This window comes from Theropithecus gelada, chromosome 1 (genome assembly GCF_003255815.1).
Source record: "Theropithecus gelada isolate Dixy chromosome 1, Tgel_1.0, whole genome shotgun sequence".
NCBI classification, from domain to species: Eukaryota; Metazoa; Chordata; class Mammalia; order Primates; family Cercopithecidae; genus Theropithecus; species Theropithecus gelada.
In genome coordinates this window covers 159,588,909-159,613,997 of record NC_037668.1, presented here as the reverse complement: position 1 = coordinate 159,613,997, position 25,089 = coordinate 159,588,909, and the positions used below count along the sequence as shown (strand labels likewise).

The 25,089-nt window shown below is 43.9% G+C and overlaps 1 protein-coding gene across 3 annotated transcripts; it reads right to left on the bottom strand.

Moving 5' to 3' along the window:
- Positions 1-257: 257 nt before the first annotated feature.
- Positions 258-15,020, bottom strand: CTSE (cathepsin E). 3 transcript variants are annotated; one of them, XM_025395127.1, is made up of 9 exons: positions 14,827-15,020; positions 14,019-14,175; positions 13,273-13,390; positions 12,170-12,288; positions 7,178-7,377; positions 5,015-5,137; positions 3,502-3,643; positions 3,302-3,400; positions 258-1,343 (listed from the first exon to the last, which is right to left on the bottom strand). In XM_025395127.1, the coding sequence occupies exons 1-9, from the start codon at positions 14,892-14,894 to the stop codon at positions 1,179-1,181; spliced, it is 1,191 nt and encodes a 396-aa protein (XP_025250912.1). In that variant the 5' UTR covers positions 14,895-15,020; the 3' UTR covers positions 258-1,178. The 3 variants fall into 3 exon arrangements, with proteins under 3 accessions (XP_025250912.1, XP_025250923.1, XP_025250934.1); XM_025395138.1 differs by lacking the exon at positions 3,502-3,643; XM_025395149.1 differs by lacking the exons at positions 3,502-3,643; positions 14,019-14,175 and having other exon boundaries at positions 14,827-15,014.
- Between the last annotated feature and the right edge of the window lie 10,069 nt (positions 15,021-25,089).

The window sequence follows — 25,089 nt, the reverse complement described above, 5'->3', positions numbered from 1 at the left end:
TTGTATTTTTAGTAGAGATGGGGTTTCACCATGTAGGCCAGAACTCAATCTCTTGACCTCGTGATCCACCCACCTCGGCCTCCCAAAGTGCTGGGATTACAAGTGTGAGCGACTGCACCCGGCCCATTTCTTTAATAGAAGAATTCCAACAAACAAATGCCAAAGGGATAGCAGAATTAGAAAAAGCCCTGTTCTACAATCCCTAATTATAGCGCGGATCTCAGCAATGATCATCAACGACCGCTGAAACGATCAGGTAAAATGCTGAACTTTGTAATGAATGATTGAAGCCAATAACTCCAAACCCACCCATCAGTCTTAACATCACCGATAGAGAGGCACCAGCATTATCTGCCTCCTGATGGGATACCACAGGAAGTACCCAGCGCCATCTAGGAAGTATTTTTGCCGCAAAACCAACCAGACCTCCAGATCTAGCTACTATTTTATAGGAAAGATAAGTTCAGAGAACTATGTCAAATGACACCTCGGGATTCCAGGAATGTTTCAAATATGCTAAACTCCTTAGAAGGAAAGACACCTATAGACATTTCAAATAAATGCAATTTATAGGCCTTGCCTGAATCCTGATACAAATAATCCAACTATAAAAACAGCCAAACATTTGTGGGACAATGGGAGATGCTTGAATTCCAACTGTACGTTTAAATTTAAGGATGTTAGAAATATTTATGTACAAAATGATGTAATGCTCAGAATTTGCTTCAAAATAATCCAGGTACAGCATGTGGAGCTGGAGGAGTGGGCAGCAGTGCAGATAAACAGGCCTGGCCATGTGGATGGATTGTCAGAGCTGAGTGGAGTTGCACAGGGATTTATTATACCATGATCTCTGCTTGTACATATGTTTGGAGATTTTCATAATCAAATGTGAAAATTTTCTGATTTTCATCATCAAAAGTCAATAAAAAATATAGATATACAACTTAATTCCTCCATCATGACAGCGGTGGGAGTGGTGTGTATGTGTGAAATGTGTGTGTGTGTGTGTGTGTGTGTGTGTGTGTGTTCTCATGTTCTGTTTGGTCTTAATTCAAGTTGCAACCCTGGAAACAGCTACATTCTCTGGAAAACAACTTTTTACAGGTGTAAAGAATGCCCCAACCTAACAGATTCAAGGGGTGTCAGACAGGCAGGCACAGACACAAGGCCCCTCCTTAGGGGACTGCTGGGGCCAGTCCCACACGGTTATTCCCACGGTCGAAGACCGAGTAAAACTGTCGAATGAAGACATCCCCCAGGATCCAGAGGGGCCCAGCTGGAGGGTGGATGTCAAGTCCTTGAAAGCCGCTGCTGCAGAACTGCATTCCATCCACGAAGTCCTGGGGTTGGAAAAAAGGAGGCAAATGACATGAGAAAGAAGGAAGTAGTGCTCCCTGGCGGCTGCCTGTGTGGTGGTGGTGGCTGGCACTGGATGGCCTTGGACAACTGGTGGGTTCCACCATTTTGGTCGGTGGGCTCTTCCTCCTGCTTCATATGTCCCTATCCTAGTTTTCTCAATAAATTGTTTGTCTACACAAGTCCATTCTTATGGGCCTGGGGTCTATGTCCTACAATTTTGAGAAGGGTTCATCTGTTATATACTTCCACCTGGCCCCACCACCATCATTTTACAACTGGGAAACCCTTGTTGCATGGCTAGAAGAGCAAAACGGTTGGCATCGGAAGACCTTGGTTTAAATTCTGGTTTCTTTGGTTTCTAGTGAAGCTCAGCTTGGTTTTTGTTAAGGGAGAGAAAGAACTCTGTTAGTGGCTACCCACTGCTATTTTCTTGTTGATGTTCTGGGAACAAACATTTGAGTGACCCCCTTTAGATGAGGCAAGTAGGCATCCCTTGTTCAAGAGAAGAGTGTCACCTTCTCCAATCTTAATTTTTAGTTTGGCAAAGACGTGCTTTACCAGGCAAGTGTGGCCTTTCCAACAATGACTTGAAATTTGAAGTTGCTGATGAGGGTGTGGGAAAATTTGCAGAGGGCTCAGGGAGACTTCTTGAGAGGAAGGACATGAAAAGTCAATGTTTTTACAGCAGTTTTGATGGATTGAGGTGACTCTGATTGAAATCTGCTGGTGAGAAAGAACCATGCACCATACTGGGAAAGAACCAGCACAAGACCTTGTGATCCACCTGCCTCGGCCTCCCAAAGTCCTGGGATTACAGGTGTGAGTCACCACGCTCGGTCAGGTCATGATCTTCTAAAATGATCTTCTAAAGGAACCATGCACTGTACTGGGAAAGAACCACGCACCTCCCCTCCCCTGGCTTCTAGGAAACTCCCACTCTTTTTCGGGCTCTCCAGCACCTGGAGCACATCAATGATTTCCACCTGGGCAGGGACTCAACTCACATGGGGGAAGGTGAGAGTGTGGGGGTGCTAGGGTGTTGATGGGCGTGTGGACTGATGAACAGGGCTCAGTCTAAATGTCTCACTGGTCCTCAGTGTGGTGTTCACAGTGGCAGCTCCAGAATCCCTATGTGGCAGGAGCTTAGGGGACTTACCATGAAGCTGTGTTTTAAAGCAAACATTTGTTTTTATTTGGATTGTCTGTTGGTAGCTTTGGGAAGGAGTTAATAGAGGCTTAGGGGTAGGACTGAAGCCCTCAGTCTCTATCTTAGCACCCCTCTTCTGATGCAGTTACCCTGATGCTGTCAGTGACTCTTGGAAAAATTAGTGTGTTGAAATGTAGTGCCAAATACCTACAACGCTGGAAATTCAGACCAACTGTGGTGTGAAGTGCTCACAGGTGTCCAAAAGGTCCAGGAGTTCCCTTTCTACTTCACCCTACAAACTTGAGAATTTACTGCAACAAAAGACATTTTCTTGCTAGAGGAGGAATGTTAATTTGAATGTTAGGACAAATATAATCTTATTCTCCACTCCTCCCTGCAAACAGCTCATATCTTGAACCATTTATTTGACTCTCTGAGTCTCGATATTCTCACCTATAAAATGAGATAGTAATAGCTCCAGTCTGACCTGGTGGTAGAGGAGATTAAACTTTGTCAGTTGAAAAGTCCTACATGGCAATATCAGAAGACTTCCTTAAATGGCTTGCCCGAACTTTACTACTGCTTCACGGCAAAACTGGAAATGAGAACAAGCCCCGTGGTCTTTCCATCACAGGCAGCTGTGTCCCTCCCAGAGGGAATGCCACCTCAGAGCAGAACAATGCGGGGCGGGGCTTAGGGTAAAGTCGGGCAAAGTGCAGGCGACTGAAAAGGGGAAGTGGTAGGCAAGTGGGGAGGGCCTTGTGGCCTGCAGAATAAGGAAATAGTTCTTACCAGCAGGGTGTAGGCAGTTGGGCTGAGGGTGTAGGGGACTCCGTTGATGGTGAAGGTGACATCCGGCATGACATTAAGGTTGGCACACTCCACAGCATACTAAAACCCAATACGGAGGATCTGTTTAGAGCCTTCCCACCTCCCAAGAGAAGGCCTGGCTCTCCTGCCCCCACCATTCCCTTCCCCAGGCAGGCACTCACTTCTCCATCCACGGGGGCTGCCCCGATGGCATTTTGCAGCTGCTTAATCTTGTCGGAAGGGCCAGTGATGAGGGAAGTCCCTGTGTCCACAATGGCCTGGCAGCCCTCGGAGCAGAACATCACAGTGCCTCCCACCTGGATGCTGAGGCGACAGAGTAGCAGTCAGCCCACCTTCCCTCCCCTGGCTCCTAGGAAACTCCCACTCTTTTGTGGGCTCTCCAGCACCTGGAGCACATTAATGATTTCCCCCCACCATATGAGTGTTCCTCAGTTGTTTTCTACTGAGATCCATAGGAAGAAATCTGTTTACTTCTTGACCCAGTGCACACACACGCACCCATTCATGCAATTGAGGTGCACTCTGGTATTTTCTACCACATTCCAATTCATCAAAAAATGTAGGTCATGATCTTATGATCTTATTTATTTATTTATTTATTTATTTATTTATTTATTTGAGATGGAGTCTCACTCTGTCACCTAGGCTGGAGTGCAGTGGCTCGACCTCAGCTCACTGCAACCTTTGCCTCCCAGGTTCAAGCGATTCTCCTACCTCAGCTTCCCGAGTAACTGGGACTATAGGCGTGTGGCACCATGCCTGGCTAATTTTTGTGTTTTTAGTAGAGACAGTGTTTCACCATGTTGGCAAGGATGGTCTGAGTCTCTCGACCTTCTGATCCACCTGCCTTGGCCTCCCAAAGTCCTGGGATTACAGGTGTGAGCCACCACGCCTGGTCAGGATCTTCTAAAATGATGTCATGACCCATAAATAGGTGAATTCCTACAGTGTGAAAAACCCTCAATAGACAGTGAGCATTGAGACCTTTTATTTTTTGCATTCCTAATGCCTGATACCTTGCAGGAACTCAATCCTAGCTAAATTGAAACTTGAACTGCACTTTTCCAATTCCTGCATTGTTTAGCACGGCGCTAGGTATGAGGCAGGCATGTAGTCCCACTTCCCCAATTGCTTCATGCCCAGATACTGTATATATTTCCCAGCTCAGTTTCAATGTAATCCCCTCCATGACGCACTGGAGGGTTCTTCAGATAGAAGCTGTTGTGCCTGTCTGCTGGACCACGTTGATGGCACCTCTCTTGGAGCACTGACCACCTTCCATTTTATAGGATAGTGGTTTGGGTGCCTCTCATCTTCTGTACAAGTTTTTTGAGGGCAAGATCTGAATCCAATTCACCTGTGCAAACCCCCATGTTACTCATCCCTCGCCTTGTGTGTCAGTGTTGAAAGAACAAAGGGGAGCAGGCTGTGCGCTAGTATTGACTGTCTGTTGAATTAAAGGCACGCCACATGTACAAGGAAGGAAGCTTTGTCTGCTGCCCTGGTTACAGAGGTCCCTTCCTGCACACTTGCTCAGCACCTCCATACCTTCAACCACAGTAAGCTTCTGGCATCCTCTGCTAGCGACCAGTGGTTTTTCAGTTAATTCCGTTTGAGTTGTGCCTCTTTTGAGTTTACCCCTAGTACTGTAACTGCTTCATGGGGAATACTCACTTATCCAGCGCAATCTGCCAGTAGCCTTGCTTGGTGACTGGGACCCAATTTAGGCTCCCAGAGAAATGGGAGTGGTCGTAGCCTCCGAAAATCAGCTCACTCCCCGCACCACCTTCTGGGTTACTACATGGAGAGAAATACAAACTGTCCAGGAAGGGCCACTGCAAAACTCTAGGGGTGAGTCTCAGCTAAGACACTTTGCTTCTTGGTCTCATACCAAGCAGCCAGGTAGGCAGAAACATCAGCCTAGGCTTTGAGACCAGAACTCTTGACTACTGCAAGTGGATTGGTCTGGGCCTTTTTGACACAAGATTAGAAACAGCTCCTCTTGACCATTTGTGAATGTCCTGCTTCTTGGATAAAAAGGTTAAGGAGTTGGGAAATGGGGCCAGCAGGTCTGTCATTCAGAACTAAGGCCAGGACCATCCTGGGTGGGTACACATTGTGTGACTTGAAGCAACCCCCAAAGACACCTTTTCCCAAGGTATCTTCCCCACTATGGTTGTGACAGCACCCGGTGTTTTTGTGTTCTTCACTCATTATGTTAAGGCAAAGAGGCCGATTTGAATGTATCATGACTCACTAGAGCTTGAACACTTATTTCCATTGGTATTAATATCTCAGATTATGTTCTGGAACCTAGCAAGATTCTGGAGAAATCGGACCTAAGACAGATTCATTTTGAGGAGGAAAAGGATCAGAAAGATACAAAACTGAAATCAGGGTAGTAAAGAGGAGAGAAGGGAATACCTGTAGGAATTTTAGGACAGTGGTTTTAGAGAGGGAGTGGGGAAAGGAACTCACATTTGTTGATTACCTTGGTGCAAGGCCCTGTACTGGGGATTTTGTCTATCTAAACTTATTTAACTCACATCAACCTAGTGGTCCGTGGAAGAAACTGAGCCTCAGTGAGATGAAGCAATGTAAGTGGCAGGATTCAAATTCAGGTCGGTCTGACAGCCAAGCCTCGATATTCCCCATTACAGCCCACTTTTCCCAGGTGACGGGAAAAGGAAGTTCTGCAAGGGGAAGCAGAAGTGTCTAGACAACCTGCCTCTCTCACTCACAGCTCTGCCTAGGCCTGGTACTGAGTGCCGTCATGCTGGAGAGGAAGCACAGCTTGATAGGGAAAATCCAGGACCCTCCATGTGGGAGAGGGGAATGAGAGGAATGGGCTTATGCTGAAACAGAGTGAATGCAGGCCAGGTCTGACCTGGAAGCAGTCAGGAAGGTCAGAAATCACCTTCCTGTGTAAGGAGGAAGAGGAAATGACCCTCCAAGGATGCCGGGCAAGAGTGCCTAGAAACAACAAACATTGTTGTTGTTTTCCAACAACAATGCAATTGTAAAAAATTGTTGTAAAAATATGTAACATGAAATGTACTATCTTACCCATTTTTGAGTCTACAATTCAGTAGTGTTAAGTATGTGCACACTGTGTAAAATCCAGACCTTTCATTTTACAGAACTGGAATTTTATACCCATTAGGCCATCAACAATGGTTTAAGAACTCCTCACTTCCCCTCCCCAGGCTCTGGCAACTGGCAGTCCACTTTCTGCCTGCGAATTTGACTACTCTAGGTACTTCACCTAAGTGGAATCATACAGTATTAGTCTTTTTATGACTAGCTTATTTCACTTCGCATTATGTCTTCAAGTTTCTTCTGTATTGTAGCATATCTCGGAATTTTCTTCCTTTCTAAGGCTGAATAATATTTGATTGTTTGGATATGCCACATTTTGTTTATTCATCCATCAGTATGCAATTATTTTATCGTCAGCTTAACTTTTCATTTGTTTCTGCCTGCTCCTCCTGCAGGTGCTGTCTTTCTTGTTTCACTGTGTCCCCAGTGTGAGCATCATACTCAGCATATAATAGGAGCTTGATATTTAGTGACAGCATCAATGAAGAACCAATCCCAGAGACTCCTTAAATTTAAGCCAGTGTAGTAGAGTTTACAAAGTGCTTTCACAACTACTTGATGAAGCAAATCCCATTTCCTCAATATTCAGAGAGGTTAAATGTTTTGACTAAGATCACACAGCTGATAATAGACCAAGCTAAAGACCCAAATCAGGTCTTTTGACGGCTAAGTCAAGAGCACGTGTTGTGTCCCTATAGTTATAACTGACTTTAACCTCACAGTCTTGATGGGTCTTACCTGCTCATGTAGACAGAAAACATTGGCAAGTCCACCAGGTTCTGAGCCATCATGTTGTCAAACACTGGAGTCACTCCTCCCACAGCCAAGGAGGGGTATCCCAGGCCCAGAATTCCATCAAACTCTGCATCCACAAAGGTCTGGCCTGGCTCTGTGACACTTTCTCCAAACTGCTGGCCAACCACAGTCAGTCCTTCCACCTGGCAGGAGAAAGCCCACAGGAAAATGGCACAGGGGATTGCTGGCAAAGAGTTTGATTCCTGGATTCTCCTCTGTCTTGAAGTTAATTCTTCTCCTTCCCAACTTTCCTTGACTAAATAAGCACAAAGATGCTTGCTATATTCTCAAGAAACAGAACATTCCAAAACCTCAGAAGCCCTCATGCACCTGCCAATCATTGCGCTCCTACTCAAGAAGAGCCAGTCTCCTGACTTCTAATAGCGTATATTGGTTTTGCCTATTTTTTGGATTTTATATAAATGGAATCATCCCATATGAACGCTTTGGTATCTGGCTTCTGTCACTCAACATTGTGCTTATTGCACATTGTTTTTTTGTAACTTGTTTCAGAAAATTTTGTCTCCCCTAAGATTTTGAAAACATTTTCCCATATTTTCTTCTAAAAGCTTTATTGTTTACCTTTCACATTGAGATCTGGAGTCTATCTGAAATGTGGTAATGTGTAAGGTAGGAGTCAAGATTTATTTTTTTCTATCTGGATATTCATATGACCTGGCACTACTTAATAAATATACCACCATTTCCTCCACATCCTGCAGTGTCATGTTCAACATAAATCAGATGACTGTGTGGATAGGTTTTGTATTTTCTGTTCTTTTCCATTTGTATATTTTTAAAATTCTGTGCCAACACCACACATCTACATCGCTGTAACTTTATAATAAATCTTAATATTTACCAGTGTTTTTCTTCAGCAAGGTTGTTTTGGTGTATTACACATCCATATAAATGTTAGAATCAGTTTGTTAATTTCTAAGAAAAAGTGCTCTTGTTTTAATTGGAATAAAATTGGTTCTATAGATCAATTGGAAAAAATCTGACTTTTAAATAAAACAGAGTCATTCAATCTATGAGCATGGTTTAGTTTTCAATACAGGTCTTCTTTTAATTTTACTCAGTAACATTTGTGATTTTTATGCAAGTCTTTTACTTTTATTTAGTAAAGTTTTCTATTATCAGAGTGGAGTTCTTGCACATTTTTTGGTTAAATTTGCTTCAAAGTAGCTATGGTTTTGATGGTGTTATAGTGTCATTAAAAATCTATTTGCCATTTGTTTTACTTGCTACAGGTTGAGCATCACAAATCTGAAAATCTGAAACTGAAGTGCTTCAAAATCCAAAACTTTTTGAGTGCCAACATGACGCTAAAAGAAAATGCTCACTGGAGTACTACAGATTATGGATTTTCAGATTTGGGATACTAAACTTGTAGGTGTAATGCAAATATTTCAAAATCTGAAAAAATTTGAAACCTAAAAGACTTCCGGTCCCAAATATTTGTGATAAGGATCCACCACCTGTATATATAAATCCAAATGATTTTTCTTTGAGACGGAGTCTCATTCTGTCACCCGGGCTGGAGTGCCGTGGCATGATCTCGGTTCTACTGCAACCTCCGCCTCCTGGGTTCAAGCAATTCTTCTGCCTCAGCCTCCTGAGTAACTGGGACTACAGGTGTGCGCCACCACGCCTGGCTAATTTTTGTATTTTTAGTAAAGATGGGGTCTCTCCATGTTGGTCAGGCTGGTCTCAAACTCCTGACCTTATGATCCACCCGTCTCAGCCTCCCAAAGTGCTGGGATTACAGGCGTGAGCCACCATGCCTGGCCCTAAATGATTTTTTTATGTTGACCTCATATCCAGCAACTTTGCTAAGTTCACATATTAATCCCAATATCCTTTCTGTAGATATTTTTGGATTTTCTACTTATGGAATCTTGTCATACATTAATAACGACAGTGTTATTTCTTCCTTTTCCATCTTAATGTTCTTCGTTTCTTTTTTTCTTGTTGCACTGGCTAGGATTTTCAGTACAATGTTGAATAGAAGTGGTGAGATTGAGTGTCCTTGTCTCATTCTTGATCGTATGGAGAAGTCTCTCGACAATTCACCATTAAGTATAAAGTTTGCTGTGGGCTTCTTTGTAGATGAAGCCCTTCATCTTTATCAGATTAAGGGAGTTACTTTCTATTCCTAGTTTGCTAAGGGTTTTTCTTGAAGTCATGAATAGATGTTCAATGTTATTAATCTATTAATATAATCATATTGGTCATATGATTTCTCTCCTTTTATTCTGCTAAATGATAAATTCCTAGAAAGATGACCCTTGGTTAAGATGTATTATCTTTTTATACACCACAAGATTTTATTTGCTAGTATTTCATTTTGAACTTTTGCATCTACATTCATGAGAGAAAGATTGGTCTGTAATTTTATATTTTCTTTTGTTATAATGTCCTTTTCAAGTTTCATTATTAAAGTTGTGCTGGTTTCATAAAATGAGTTATAAAGTGTTTTTACTTTATCAAATATCTGGAAGAGTTTGTGAATTTTTTTTTTTTTTTTTTTTTTTTAGTGTTTAGAAGAATTTGTCAGTGAGGCTTTTCTTTGTGGAGTTTTCTTTGTGGAAGGATTTTTTAATAACAGAGTATATCTTTAAAAGATTCACATTTTCTAACTTTTGTTTTTGCATCAGTTTTGGTATGCTGTATTTCTCAAGGCATTTGTTGATTTTTTGAAGATTGTAAAATTTATCAATATAAAATTATTCTTGATAACTTTAGGGTTCTCTTTCTCATTTCTAATACTGTTAAATTGTATTTTCTTTCTTTTTTCTTAATTAGTCATGTCAGAGGTTAACCAATTTTATTACTCTTGCAAAGAATTAATTCTTGGCTTTGTTAATTTCCTGTGTGATCTCTCTATTTCATTAATGTCCCATTCTACTCTTTATTATTTCCTTCCTTTTGATTTCTTTGGGTTTGATGTACTATTATTTGTTTATGGTTTGCTCATTTTCTTGTTATTTGTTTCTTGAAATAGGAACTTAGATAATTGATTATTAGCATTTCTATTAATAATACATGCATTTCAGGCTACACGGTCCCTTTAAGGGCTACATCAGCTTCATCTACACATTTTGGCATGTCCTATCTTTATTATGTCAGTCAGGGTTTGATAAGAGAAGCAGAGCCATTAGGAGGTACTATAGATATAGATGAAATGATATGGATATAGATATTGATTATATGCAACTGTGGGTGCTAGTTAAACAGTGTACTTGTTTCTGGCCTGGTGCTGCAGCTGCTGTCTACAGTTTGCACAGCAGAAAGGGAAGATAGATGTCAAGTGGGAGAAAAAGGGCCAGTTGGAACCCATGAGTGTGAGGGTGGACTGGAACCCTCATTGTTCTCTCCCTGTCCCCAAGTCTCCATCCTCAATGATGGGGATGTTCTGCAGCAAAATCTGATGATTCTTTATAGAGGTAAGTGCACACCTGGCCCTGGAGCCAGAAAAACTGAGGGAAGGAGCAGTGCAGCTGACATTGCTGTGGGCTTGGCTGCTGCCCTACACCAACCAGGTGAGCCAACAGATAGGTGACAAGCTATAGGCACAAATTCCCCTTTCTATTCCCATTTCAGTGCCTTCCCTGCATCTCAGAGGTTATTGTGATGATCAGTTTGGGATGTAGCCTTCTAAATAGTTATTTGTATTTTTATATATATATTATGTGTAATTAGATATATAATATATATGTATATGTCATAATATATATAATTTTATATATTATACATACACATTACATATATGATATGTTATGTTAATATATTATATAATAGATTAGTATATTATATATTAATATACACAGCATATTAATTAATAACACATAATATATTATTAATATAATACATTATATCACTTATAATATATTATATAACATATTAATATAATGTATTGCATATCATATTAAGTATATAATATATAACATATATAAAATTATGCAATTATTATAGACTACATCTAATGTATATTATATCTATATAAAATATACAGATGGATATATACAGTATACTATATGTTATATATTCATACATAGGATATTATATAATATATATGTAATGTGTGTATGCACACACACACAAATAGTTCCAATAGAAAATGCAGTGCATTATTTTATCTCTATGATATTTTTACATAGATGGTGTTCTTCTGCTTCTGGCATTCTTTCAGCTGATAATATGTCCTACTCCACCCACTCTAAGGGATGTTGATGAAAGCTGTGCCCTCCTGGCCTCGGGAATACCCCCCCATGGACCAATGCTCGCCAGGAATAGGTCAACCTCTGTGTCTCCCAAGGCCCAGGCATATATTGCTGTCTATAAGCCTGAAAAAGTACCTGGTTCTCTGTCCCCACATTTGTCTGATTCCCATAGTTCTAGGACCCATAGGACTTCAGAGGGAGTCAGAGGGTCAGAGGTCAGAGGGAGTTTGAGGAACAGCTCATGAGCTCTGCACTGAGTTCAGTTTGGGCCTTGGCCTTTGGACAACTGGGTTTCTGCCTTGGCTCTGTGACTGGGCTCTCATTTCAGACCTTGCCCCCTTATTTTACTGAGTCCAAACCTCGCCCGCTGACATGGGCTTCTTTATCCTTCAAGATGGCGACCTGGTCTTATCTCCTCAATGCCCTAGAGACTGGAGATCCAGCTGTGCACCCTGCCAACAGGCTTTGTGCACTGGGCACTGCTTCCTGCCGGAGTCCCCCTGCGCTGTCCTCCCCCAGGGTGCAGCGTGCTGTGCAGACTGACCAACTGCTACCATCTCAGGTGGGGAGTGTTGGTCCCCCTTTCCCCTAGAAGTTAGTCCTAACCCCTGTTTCCACCCATTCCTGAGGCAGTTTTGAAACCCAAGACCTCTGCATAAGTCTCCCAAGTTTCTGGCCAAGAGAGAAAAGATGAAGGACTTGCACTCACAGAGACTTGGTCAGCTCCAATGATCCCGGACAAGCTCCCGGTTCCATACTGAATGGAGAAAGATTGCCCGGGCTGGCTGTATGTGCTGGACTGGGAAGGCTGGAACCTGGTGTGCGTCTCTGGAAAGAAGTGCATTGCTCTTGCCTATGCCATCGGCTCACTGCCTGCATCCTCGCCCTGATGCCACCCAGCCCCAGTGCAGCAGGGTCTCTTCCCTTAGCTCTCAACACTGAGGGAGAGCCCCTAGAAGCCTGGCGATGCCCCTCCCTAGTGAGCAACTACATTTCCCTCTAGCTACAGATGTGGCCTAATTGGAAACCAAATAGCTGTCCCTGAGCAAACCTGATTGTCCACAATGACCTCATGAGGCACACCAAGATAAGTGCCATTTATCAGGCGCCAGCCACAGTCCCTGCCACCCGTTGTGGGTCAGAGGTTGGTCTTCAGAAGAAACTCAGGGGTAAACAATTGCCCCAGGAAATTACTCCCAACTTTTCTCCCAACCTGTGGACATCTCTAGCCTTGGGCTTTCCAGGGAGATTCTGTCTCTGGGACTTGTCCTGTGTCAAACAAGTTATCTTTCTGTAGCTCTTCTTTTCCAATCCTTGCTGAAACCTCCGAGTTACCTCTGGCCAAATGGACCCACCCATGCCATTGTGCCCCACCAGCCGCACCTCTGTGCACCAGGAGATAAGGCTACCAAGCCTCCTTGAAGCAAGCAGACTGTCTACACTAGAACCCAACTAACCTACCTGCTCAGAAATAACCAATTAAATTAAACTTTCCCCTACATTCCTTTGGGTGTTCCAAAGGAAGTGAGTCATTATGTCAAAGATTTCTCTTTTCAATGGCTTTCTTTCTATTAATTCTGATCTGTATGGAAGTTGCTCTCTTGCACAGCAGCCACATTTTAGTTCTTCCTTGGCCTTGCTCTATCTCTGCTGTAAGCAGTTCCAGGGCAGACTCAAAGATGGAGAGGGGAAGCTGGTGTGGCAGGGGTGGTCAGTTTTTGGAACCTAAGCCCTGCTTCCCCGGAGTATCAGGCTTGGCTTCCCAGGACTGGCCCCCAGACATTCTCTGCTGGTGCTCCTGGCCCCACTTACTGCAGGCTGGGCTGGTGCAGTACACAGAGGGGACCCAGAGATTGGAGGAGCCAGTGTCGAAGATGACGGTGAAGTTCTGTGGTGGGGAGCCAATGGAGATAGTGCCGAAGTATTCCATCTGCAAGGAAGAGTGAGAAGGAAAGCGGGTGTGGGTGGTGGCAAGGGACAAGGGTGCTCACTAGGAAGCCAAGGGAAAGCTCCCTGGGGCCAAAGCCTGGGGTACTACAGACTGGAGTTTACAGAGCCTAGGAAGTGGCAATGCTGGAAAATAAAAGGTAAAAGGAGCAGAGACATGGTTATGAGTGAGGAAATCAAACCAAGCCTCTGGCTACTTCATTTGATTTTACTTGCATTAACCTGATTCTTATAAATACATTGTAGGAGAGGCAGTGGAGGAAGAACCACCTGTTTTACAGACTAGGGAACTAGGGCTGGGAGAGGTTAAGTAACTTGCCTAAGGGTACACAGCCAGTAAGCTGCCCAGCTGAGAGCAGAAGCAGGGGCCTTCAGTGTGGGATGATGCTTTCAGCCCTTGCCTTCTGCAGAGAGCTCTGACATTTGGGTACATTGGGGCCTGCTTAGCCAACTCCATGGCAACCCAGGGAATCAGTCCACATGGATCATCCATCCAAGTGAAGAAATCCACAATGGCCTTCAGCGCTACTGATATGGCACTGGCCATGCCCTGATGCTGGGCCTTCCTCCAGCTCCCACCTCTCCCCAGCCCTGATCCCAGGAGGCCTCACATCCAAGTAGTTGATGAGGGGTTCGTTGGCACTCTGGTCCATTGAGCAGGACTCGGTGAACTGGATCATGTCCAAATTCTGGGATTTCCAGAGCTCAGAGAGCTGGCTCCGTGCCCGCAGCTTCTTCTTGAGGGACGGATGCCTCCTGAGGGGCACCCTGGAGACAAAGCCCAGTGTGAGGAGGAGATGTACTTCTACTTCCCTCTTCCCCCTGTTCCCATCCCATTTTCTCAGGGGCCAACTAGAGAAGACAGAGGGGGGGATCTGCAAGACAGCATGCAGGATCAGCGTCCTCTCTGCCATTCAGACTGCCCGGCCTCATCTTTGCCCTGGAGAGTCTTAGAATCTTAGAGTGGAAATGGCTCCCCTCCTGGAGCTGAGCTCTTTGAGATCTTCTAGGAAAATGGAAGATGTGGGGAGGTCTGCGGTTTTACACGAACATCACGAAGGGCTGATTTAAAGGGACAGAAAACTCTTGGAAGCAGTGATGGTCAGTCCCCTGGGGAAGTACTGGGGTGCTTTGAGCTACAAACCACAACTGCAGGTTTCTGCTCTTTTGCAACACAAGAAGCTCCCCGGGACTTGGGAAGACACCTCCGTGGAGGTGGAGGCAGGAGGATGACTTGTTGAGGACTGGAGATGAAGGCCATACACAGACGGCCACTGGGTAAGCCTCTTCCATGCATTGATGCAAACCCTCAGCTTCTCCTCCTCTTCATCTCCCCGTCAGCTTTCCTATCCCAGAGCAGCCCTGAGCTGCAGGGCAGGGGACTACCTAGCTGAACACAGTGCAGGGATGTCTCCTCACCTGTGAAGTGATCCTTGGGCCTCTCCCAGGTCCAGGAGCACCAGCAGCAAAAGAAGGAGCGTTTTCATTGTGGGTCCGACGGTCTGACCAGCAGCTTCTCCCTTGCCCCCTCCTTTCTTCTCTCCCCGAGGGCAGTGGGAACGGACTTTCCCTAACTCTCAGACCTACCCAGCCCAGTCTGAGGGCTGAATGATAAGGCCCTGGAGTCATTAGCCATGCCCAGAGTAAATACAGCATGTGGAACAGGGCGTTCCCCCTCCACCCCTCCGTCCCTTTCCCACCTACAAGAGGAGTGTGAGTCTGGGAGTAGAACTTGGGGGTCCATGCATTCTCTGTGAGCGAGAGGGTCCTCTGAGGCTTGGCTTCTCCCAGGGCCTTGGCACCTCTCCTGGCCCCAAGAAACCCTGTGTTAATGAATCCAGAGGGCAGCACATCCCTGGCTGCCTGGAAGCGCCCACTGAGCTGTTACCGCGAGAGCTCTAGCTGGAGACTCTGGAGGCATGGGAGCTGACTTGTCATGGGTGGCAGGATTCTCACGCAAAGTATTCATCCGTCTGTTTTCTCAGTGATTGTTCTTCTCTCCTCAGTCTCTCAAATGCTCCAAAGGCAGTTTACCCTTCCCTGGCCCACTTTGAAGCACAAACCAGCACTCCTCAAAGGTCCTGAAATGGGAAAATGTGGCTGCGGATTCATGGAGCGCACTCTCCTGACTCCAAGGACTTGATGAATCTGGGGCTGGGGCTCAGGGGTGTATGGAGGAGAATGCAGGGGCAGCGAGGGAGGGTCAAGGGGGTCGGCGTCTGGAGCAAGTGCCCGCATGAGTCTGCTAGAGTGGCCATGACAAAGTACTGAGGCCTGAAACAACAGAAATTTATTTTCTCACTATTCCGGAGGCTGGAAGTCCAAGATCAAGGTGCTGGCAGACTTGGTTGCTTCGGAGTCCTCTCTCCTTGGCTTGCGGATGACTGCCTTCTCTCTGTGTCTTCACGTGGGTCTTCCCTCAGCATGTGTTTGTGTCCACATTTCCTCTTATAAGGACACTAGTCATATTGGAGTAGGGCTCACCCTAATGACTGCATTTATCCTTAATACCTCTTTAAAGACCCTGTCTCCAAATACAGTCACATTCTGAGGTACTAGGGGTTAGGACATCAGCATGGATTTTGGGGGACAGAGTTCAGCCCTTAACAGTGCTCAAGGACAATAGGATCTTCTATCTGTTAAGTGGGACTAAGCGCAGGGGTGGAGAGTGGGTGGGGCTCAGGCCTTAGTTACCGCAGTGTGTGAAACCCCCTCACCATCAGCCTATCTCTGTGGCCACCCGCCTCATAAACAGATGGTGGGGTTTCACAGCCTGGGGTGGGGATGAAGGGGTTACAGGAAGGAAGGCGCTGACCCTGACTCAAGTTAATTGGACCCCCTTAGCCAGGGCAGCAGCGGCCACCACCATGTGCCAATGCTTCCAGAGGGCACTAGCTCAGCAGTAGGAAGTAGGTGGCCTGGGTTTAGCTTTAGCTCTGCCCTGACCAGCTAGTGGTCTGGAAAATCTCTTCAGTGCTATGGGATCTGCCTTTCATCTCTGAAGTTCAAAAGACAAGCAAACGTAGAGTATGGAGCTAAGTCAAACCTACCCTTGGGTCCAAAAATGTTAAAAAGACATCAAAAGGACTTAAGGAACAGCCTAGACCTTTGACCCCTGAACCCAAGGCAACAAAGCCTCTTTGGCATTTCCCAGGAGCCCGTCTCGTTGACCTTTCACTGGGGAAAGTGGTCTAACCCTAGAAGGTCAGCTTCAGTCAGAAGTGGCTAGAAGTGCAGATCATTCATTTTGGCAGTAAGCTCTGCCACGGTTTGCCCATAACTGCTTACTCACCAGATACCTTAGTTTTGTCATCTGCCAAATACTCTACCTACATCAATGGGTTTTTAAGGAGGATTAAATAATAAGGTACAGATGTACTTGTTGTACTGCATTCTGCTTTACTGCACTTTGCAGATACTGCTTTTTTTTTTTTTTTTAATTGAAGGTTTGTGGCAAACCTGTGTCAAACAAGTCTATAGCACCATTTTTCCAATAGCATGTGTTCATTTTGTGTCTCTGTGTCACGTTTTGGTAATTCTTACAATATTTCAAACTTTTTCATGATTATTTTATCTGTTATGGTGATCTGTACTCAGTGACCTTTGATGTTACTATTGTAATTGTTTTGGGGTACCACAGACAGCACCCATATAAGACAGAGAATTTAATAAGTATAATTGTGTGTTCTGATTGCTCCATTGCTCTGTTAACTGGCCATTCCCCTATCTCTCTCTCTCTCCCTCTCTTTCTCTCCCCCCTCAGGCCTTTCTATTGCCTGAGACACAACAATATTGAAATTAGGCCAATTAACAATTCCACGATGACCTCTAAGTGTTTAAGTGAAAGGAAGAGTTGCATGTTCCTCACTTTAAATTCAAAGCTAGAAAGTATTAAGCCTAGTGAGGAAGCCATGCTGAAAGCCAAGAAGGGACGAAAGTTAGGCCTGTTATACCAAACAGTTACCCAAGTCATGAATGCAAAGAAAATGTTCTTAAGGGAAATTGAAGGTGATATTACAGTGAACACACAAATGATAAGAAAGCAAAATGGTTTTGTTACTGATATGGAGAAAGCGTTATTGGTCTGGATAGAAGATCAAAGCAGTGACAACATTTCCTTAAGTCAAAGCCAAATCCAGAGCAAGGCTCTAACACTCTTCAATTCTATGAAGGCAGAGAGAGGTGAGGAAGCTGCAGAAGAAAAGTTGGAAGCTAGCAGAGATTGGCTCATGAGGTTTAAAGAAAGAAGCCATCTCCATAGGTGAAGCCTATGGAGATTTCTGCAAGGTGAAGCAGAAAGTCCCAAAGCAGAAGCTGCAGCAAGTTATCCAGAAGATCTAGCCAAGATCATTGATGAAGGTGGCTACAATAAACAACAGATTTTTAACATAGACAAAATAGTCTTATACTGGAAGAAGATACCACCTAGGACTTTCATACTAGAGAGAAGTCAATGCCTGGCTTCAAATCTTCAAAGAATAGGCTGAATATTTTGTTAGGGGATAATGCAGCTGGCGACATGAAGTTGAAGCCAATGCTCATTTGCCCATTCTGAAAATCCTAGGGCCCTAAAGAACTATGCTAAATAGAGTCTGCTTGGGCTCTATCAGTGGAACAACACAGCCCTGGATGACAGCACATTGGTTTACAGCATGGTTTACTGGATATCTTAAGCTTGCTGTTGAGACCTACTCTCAGGAAAAAAAAAAAAAAAAAAAATTCCTTTCAAAATTTTACTACTCATTGACAACGCAACTCATTGCCAAAGAGCTCTGATGGAGATTCATAAGGAGATAAATGTTTTTATGCCTGCTAACCCAATATTCATTCTGTAGCCCATGGATCAAGGAGTAATTTTGACTTTCAAGTCTTATTATTTAAGAAATGCATTTTGTAAAGCTATAGCCACCATAGATTGTGATTCTGATGGATCTGGGCAAAGTAAATGGAAATCTTCTGGAAAGCATTCACCATTCTAGATGCCACTATGAATATTTATGATTCATGGGAGGCAGTCAAAATATAAAATTAAAAGGAGTTTGGAAGAAGTTGATTCCAATCCTCTTGGATAATTTTCAGGGGTTCAAAACTTCAGTGGAGAAAGTAACTGTAGATGTGGTGGGAACAGGAAGAGAACTAGAAGTGGAGCCTGAAGATGTGACTGAATTGCTGCAATCTCATGATCAAACTTGGATGGATGAGAAGTTGTTTCTTATGGGTGAGTAAAGGATGTGGTTTCTTGAGATGGAATCTACTCCTGGTGAAGATGCTGTGAACACTGTTGAAATGACAACAAAAGATTTTGAATATTGCATTAACTTGGTTGATAGCAGTAGTAGGGTTTGAGAAGATTACTCCAGTTTTGAAATAAGTTCTACTGTGAGTAAAATGCTATCAAACAGCATCATATGCTACAGAGAAATCTCCATAAAAGGAAGAGTCAATCCATGTGGCAAACTTCATTGTTTTCTTAGTTTAAGAACTGGGCACAGTAGCTCATGCCTGTAATCCCAGCATTTTGGGAGGCTGAGGCGGGCAGATCACCTGAGGTCAGGAGTTTGAGACCAGCCTGACCAACATGGAGAAACTCCATCTCCACTAAAAATACAAAATAGCTGGGCATGGTGGCATATGCCTATAATCCCAGCTACTCGGGAGGCTGAGGCAAGAGAATTGATTGAACCTGGGAGGTGGAGGTTGCGGTGAGCTGAGATCATGCCACTGCACTCTATCCTGGGCAACAAGAGTGAAACTCCATCTCAAAATAAATAAATAAAAGAAAAAGAAAGAAATTGTCATGACCACCCCAAACCTGGAGCAACTATCACCTTGATCAGTCAGCAGCCATTAATGTTAAGGCAAGACCTCCACCAGCAAAAAGGTCATGACTCCCCGAAGGCTCAAATGATTGTTAACATTTTTAGCAATAAAGCATGTTTTCTTTAAGATGTTTTTAGACACAATGCTATTGCACACTTAACAGACTACAGTACAGCATACACATAACTTTTATATGCATTTGGAAACCAAAAAACTTGTGTGACTGACTTTATTGCAATTTTCACTTTATTGCAGTAGTCTGGAACCAAACCCACAGTAGCTCCAAATGATGCCTGCATATGGAAGTTCTTGAAAAACTGTAACATGTCATGTGAACGAAAGATTGTCACTAAAAAACTTCAGCGTTTCAGAAGTGCTGGAAAGCTTCTTACAAACTCTCAAGGCAAACCCACTTGTATAGCAGAATGAGAAAACTGAGGCAGAGAGGCAAAGTGATCAGCCCAAGAGCACATGGTTCATTTAGTGGCTGATCTAGGATTAGGACTCAGCCCTTCTAACTTCTAGGCGGGCCATCTTTCTGCTACAGAATTATAGCATCATTATCACTGAACTGTTGAAAGGAGCATAACCATAACCCCTTCCTCCTTTTCCATCTTTCAGACCTCTCCCCGCATCCCCCTTGCCGCTGTTTACTAAATGTAGAGGGTTTGCCTGGCCCAGGCTTGAGAAAAAGCTGACTGGTCCTTGCAGCTGTGGGCCACCTGATACTGAGTGGATCAGACAGAGCCTGGACTGCCTGCAAGGAGCCCCTGGGTCTAGCTGGATTTTGGAAAATTTGACAAAGATTAGGAGCAGGAACACTGGGGATGCTTGTCAGAGCTAATGAGATCTGTCCTCTCCAGAGACATTGGGAGCTGAACCTACCCTGGCTGTAGATTACTGACTTTTTCCAGCAAGAACTAAATATTGCTGTGGACAATTTGAATACTTTCCAAAGAACAAAATACCTTAGGCATATGTGTGGTGGTCTGTGTGTGTCCTTTGAGCAGAGGGAAGAGAAGAGCATTTGAGGTGAAATAGTATGATGTGGGGGGAAAGTGACACACAGTATAGGCAATGACCCAGACTCTCTGCATTAGGAGAGGGTCTTTGGAGAGAGAGGGAGGGGTGGGGGGAGAGAGAGACCCTCAGGAATGTGGATTGGAGGCTGACTGGATGTAGAGACTTTATTCCCAGAACATTTGAAAGCTGGTGGTGGTGTCACTATCTAGTGAACTTCTTTCTGGAGCTTCAGCTACCAGAAAGTAAATTAATAATAAAAGGACATTTGGGAGGCTGAGGCAGGCAGATCACGTGAGGTCAGGAGTTCAAGACCAGCCTGGCTAACATGGTGAAACCTCGTCTCTACTAAAAATACAAAAATTAGCCAGGCATGTTGGCACACGCCTGTAATCCCAGCGACTCGGGAGGCTGAAGCGGGAGAATCTCTTGAACCTGGGAGGTGGAGGTTGCAGTGAGCCCAGATTGCACCACTGCGCTCCAGCCTGAGAGGCCAACAGATGTCTCAAAATAATAATAATAATAATAATAATAATAATAATAATAATAATAATATAAGAGGACAGTTGCTCAGTGCTCTGTGGATCAGTTTTATCAGGGCTTGATAGCTCCTAGGACAGAGTCTGTTACTGTCAGACATGAGCTGGCTCCTGCTCACAGGGGAGCCGGCACTGCAGGATGCACTCCAGGATGCCTGACTCTGGCAACGTTACTGGTTCAGCACAAACCTGGCCAACTGGGAAATGGCCCAACCTCTTTTGCTTAGTTAGGAAATGGGGGAAAATCCATGATGCTGTGTGTGGTACAGTAGAAAGATGTCTGTACCAGATGAGATGAGATGAGATGCCTGGCTCCAGTCTTGGCTCTGCCACTAACTGGCCACATGACCGCAGATAAATCCCCTCTTTCTGAATCTAGTTTTCTTGTCTATAAAATGAAGAAGCTTGATTGGGTGACAATATCAAGGAGCACTTTGGAGGCATTAGCTCTTTGCCAGGCCCTGAGCTGAGGGACTTACAAGCATTAGTTCATTCAAGTATCTCACCAATCCTATCAGGTAGGTATTGTTTTTAAGCCTCATTTTACAGATGAGGTATAACTGAGGCACAGAGGGTTTAAGTAACTTGCATAAGGTGCTGAAACCAGGATTCAAACCCAGGTTTGCCTGACTTTGAAGTCAGTGTTCTTAACTGCGGCATTGGATCATCTTTAAGGTCTGACATTTTAAAATTTCTTTCTGGAAGAGAAGGGCACAGAGGAGTGGGAGAGAGGAAAAGGAGAGAGGGACAGAGAATAATTTCTTGCGTGGTAAAAATTGGAGGCCTTTTTCTTGTAAGAAGAAATGGGTGTGTGCAGGGTGGGGTGTGGAGGTGAGGAGCTGCATGATGAGATATCTTCTCATTGCATATTTTTGCGAACATGTTCTATTTTGCCTTCAAGGAGCCTCTCAGCAACGGTGACTATTGTATTGCTGATAGGAGCAAAAACTCCCCCATGTACCTTTCTCTGACCCCCCATCCTTGACACTTAATTCTGAAAAAATAAAATTTAAGGTGCTCAAACCACTTTTTTATTGCCAAAAGAGAGCACCTGGCACTAAAAGCTTACTTTTTCCGTGTGTCTTAATTTTCTTTGGTTCGTCAAAGCCTCTTGTTTTCATGCAACTGGAAATAAGAAAGATTCAATGTCTTCAGTATCTCCCGACGTCAAGGATTCAATTTGTTGGAGTCATTTCCAAAACCAACAGCAATTCTACTCCAGGAAAGTGCCTTTCAGACCAGAAATTGCTACAGCACAGACAGCAGAGGGCGCAGGCATTGGGGACATTTCTCACTTGAATGCTGCCTGTGTGTCTTTGTGGCGGGGAGTATGTGTGTCTGCACCTGTAAGCAGGAAGAGCAGCTCATGCCTCAGGCTTGCCAAAAAGCAGGACTGCACACTAACACCACCATCTGCTTTGCTTGTTACTGAGCCCAGGCTTTGGAAGCAGACAAAGCAAGGTCTGGATTCCCAACTCTGCCACTTAACAGATGATTGCGTGACACTGGGGATGTTCTAGAGCTTCAGATTCCTTCACTACAGGAAAGAAAGAATGATTTCCTTGCAGAATGATCTGAAGATTCCCTGAGACCGTCTTCAGGATGAGTGCTTTCTATGTATTACATAGCCCAGTGCTTGACACCAAGTAAGCCCTTATTACGGGTAGCCTGGCTAAATTCCACTTTATGCCATGCACAGATCTAAGTGTTTTAAATGTAATAGGAAATAGGCCCAGAGAGGGAAAGGAATTTGCCCAAGGCCACACAGCAGGTAATCATGGAACTATGCATGCTGAAGCTCAGGAAGTCTCTCTATAAAATCTGTAATCTTGGCTGGGCGCGGTGGCTCCCGCCTGCAATCCCAGCACTTTGGGAGGCTGAGGCGGGTAGTTTGCTTGAGTTCAGGAATTCAAAACCAGGCTGGCCAACATGGTGAAACTCTGTCTACTAAACATACAGAAAGTAACCAGGCATGGTGGCATGCAACTGTAGCCCCAGCTACTCAGGAAGCCGAGGCATGAGAGTGGCTTGAACCTCGGAGGCAGAGGTTGCAGTGAGCTGAGATTGCACGACTGCATTCCAGCCTGGGCGACAGAGCGAGACTCTGTCTCAGAAGAATCTGTGATCTTAAACACAACTCTCAGCTGCCATGTATAGTTTACATATATGTTACTGTGTATATTAACAGATTGAAATACATTCTGAAGGTCATTCACACTGATGTGCATTTTAATTGTTCAGGACAGTTGCTGAAGTTGCCACCTGTCCTTACTTCTTACTCTGTGATCAGGGGCTCAACTACTGAAAGGCTACAAAATAAATATACTGTTTGACTCTTAGTTTCCTTATCTGTAAAATGGAGTTATTAGGAAATTAAATAAAAGCATATGTGAAAATGCATGACACACAGTAAAAACTTAATAATTAATTAACATTTTATTATAAGAAGAGAGAGTATACCATGGCAAATACATCATAAATCTGATTCCTTTCTTCCGTTAGTCTCCTTGAGTTTTCTTTTTTACATTTATAGTCACGGGGGCCTCCCTCTGCAGTGCTCGTTTCTTTAATGTTTTATTTCCTGTACCAGGACCACTGGACTTTCTGAATCAGTTTCCATCCTGGAACTTCCTCAAGAGGCCTCAAGGAAGGATTTAGGCTGTGGCTAAGTAGAATAAAGGCAGAACTTTAATCTCAGGTTCTTGTTTAAGGTGAATTTGTCTCCATTCCTAAAGATTCTTGTCTTGTTCCCAGCCCATTAAGTGCCCTGGAAACCCACAGAAGGAAAACACATACTAAAGATGCAATTAAATTTACGTATATTCCAAGACACAGAGACACTCATCTGATCTTCCTTTCAGGTTTAACAAGCTTCTTTTTTAGGAGAGCCTCCAAATGAAACCCCATTGCTGAAGTCTTGGGAAACACCACTCATTCATTCACAGAAAAATCTGGATGCTTACTTTCATTGATCCTATTTCAGGAACAAAAATTCTGAGGCCTCAAGACGGCTCTTCCTCAAAAGGGCAAGACACAAGTATAGGAATCTCAAGAGTCTTCCTGACCATAGATGTGTCCACTGCAATGGCTCAGGCAAGAGACAGTGGTGGCTTAGAATAGAGTGGGGATGGTGGACAAGGAAAGAAGTGGTGGGCTGAAGTTTGTTTTGGAGATAGAACCCACAGGACAGGCTAGCAGATTAGATAGGAATGAAGGAAAGGAAGAATCAGGGATGACTCCTGGATTTGTCTCAGTCTGAGACAAATCAGTCTCTGTCTGAGTCCTGCATGAAATGCTGCAAGTTCAAGGTTATTTCTGCATAGGGCATTGTTTGTGATAAAAAGTTTGGAAATAGCCAACAATAAGAGATGGCTAAATAATTACGTCTATGCAATGGAATGTGGTGGTGCCAGGTTAAAACAATAAAAAAGCCTCAAAGAAAAACATGTAGACCATATTGTTGACTTGAAAAATGTAACAGTATGTATAGTATGCTATCATTTGTATTAAAATACAAGGTGAAAGTATACATAGCCCCATTTGCTTATATATGAATAGGATGTCTCTGGAAAGATATACCAAGAAGTCGGTAGCATTAGGTACTTCTGGGGAAAAGTTGGTGGGTAAGGACAGGGTGAGACGGAAGCTTGTTGTCTACTATTTTGTACTCTCTGAATTTTGAGTCATGTGAGTATGTTGCTTTATTAGTCTTCTATTACTGCTATAACAAATGATCACAAATGTAGTGGCTTAAAACAGTGCAAATTTATTATCTTATAGTTCTGTAGGGTAGAAGTTTGACACAGGTCTCACTGGGCTAAAATAAAGGGATTGGTGAGCTGCATTCCTTTCTGGAGGCTGGAGGGGAGACTGTTTCTTGGTCTTTTCTAGCTTCTAGAGTCTCCCTGCAGGCCTTGGCTCATGGCCCCTTCCTCTGTCTTCACAGTCAGCAGAGTGTCTCTGACTCTTCTCCCAAATTCATGTCTTCCTCTGACCACAGAGGGGAAAGGTTATCCACTTTTAAAGACTCCTGTGACTAAATTCAACCCATCCAGATAATCCAAGATAACTCGCCTCAAGGTTCTTAAGTACATTCACAGAGTCCCTTTTGCCATGTAAAGTCACATATTAACAGATTCTAGCGATTAGATATGAGCATGTTTGGAGGCCATTATTCTGCCTACCACAACTACTTATTCAAAAACAGTTTAAAACACAATGAAAAAATAGTGACTCCTCAGCTTTTTGGTTTGAGCCATCAGGTGGATAATTTACAGAGTACAGGGACTGAGGCAGCAGAAAC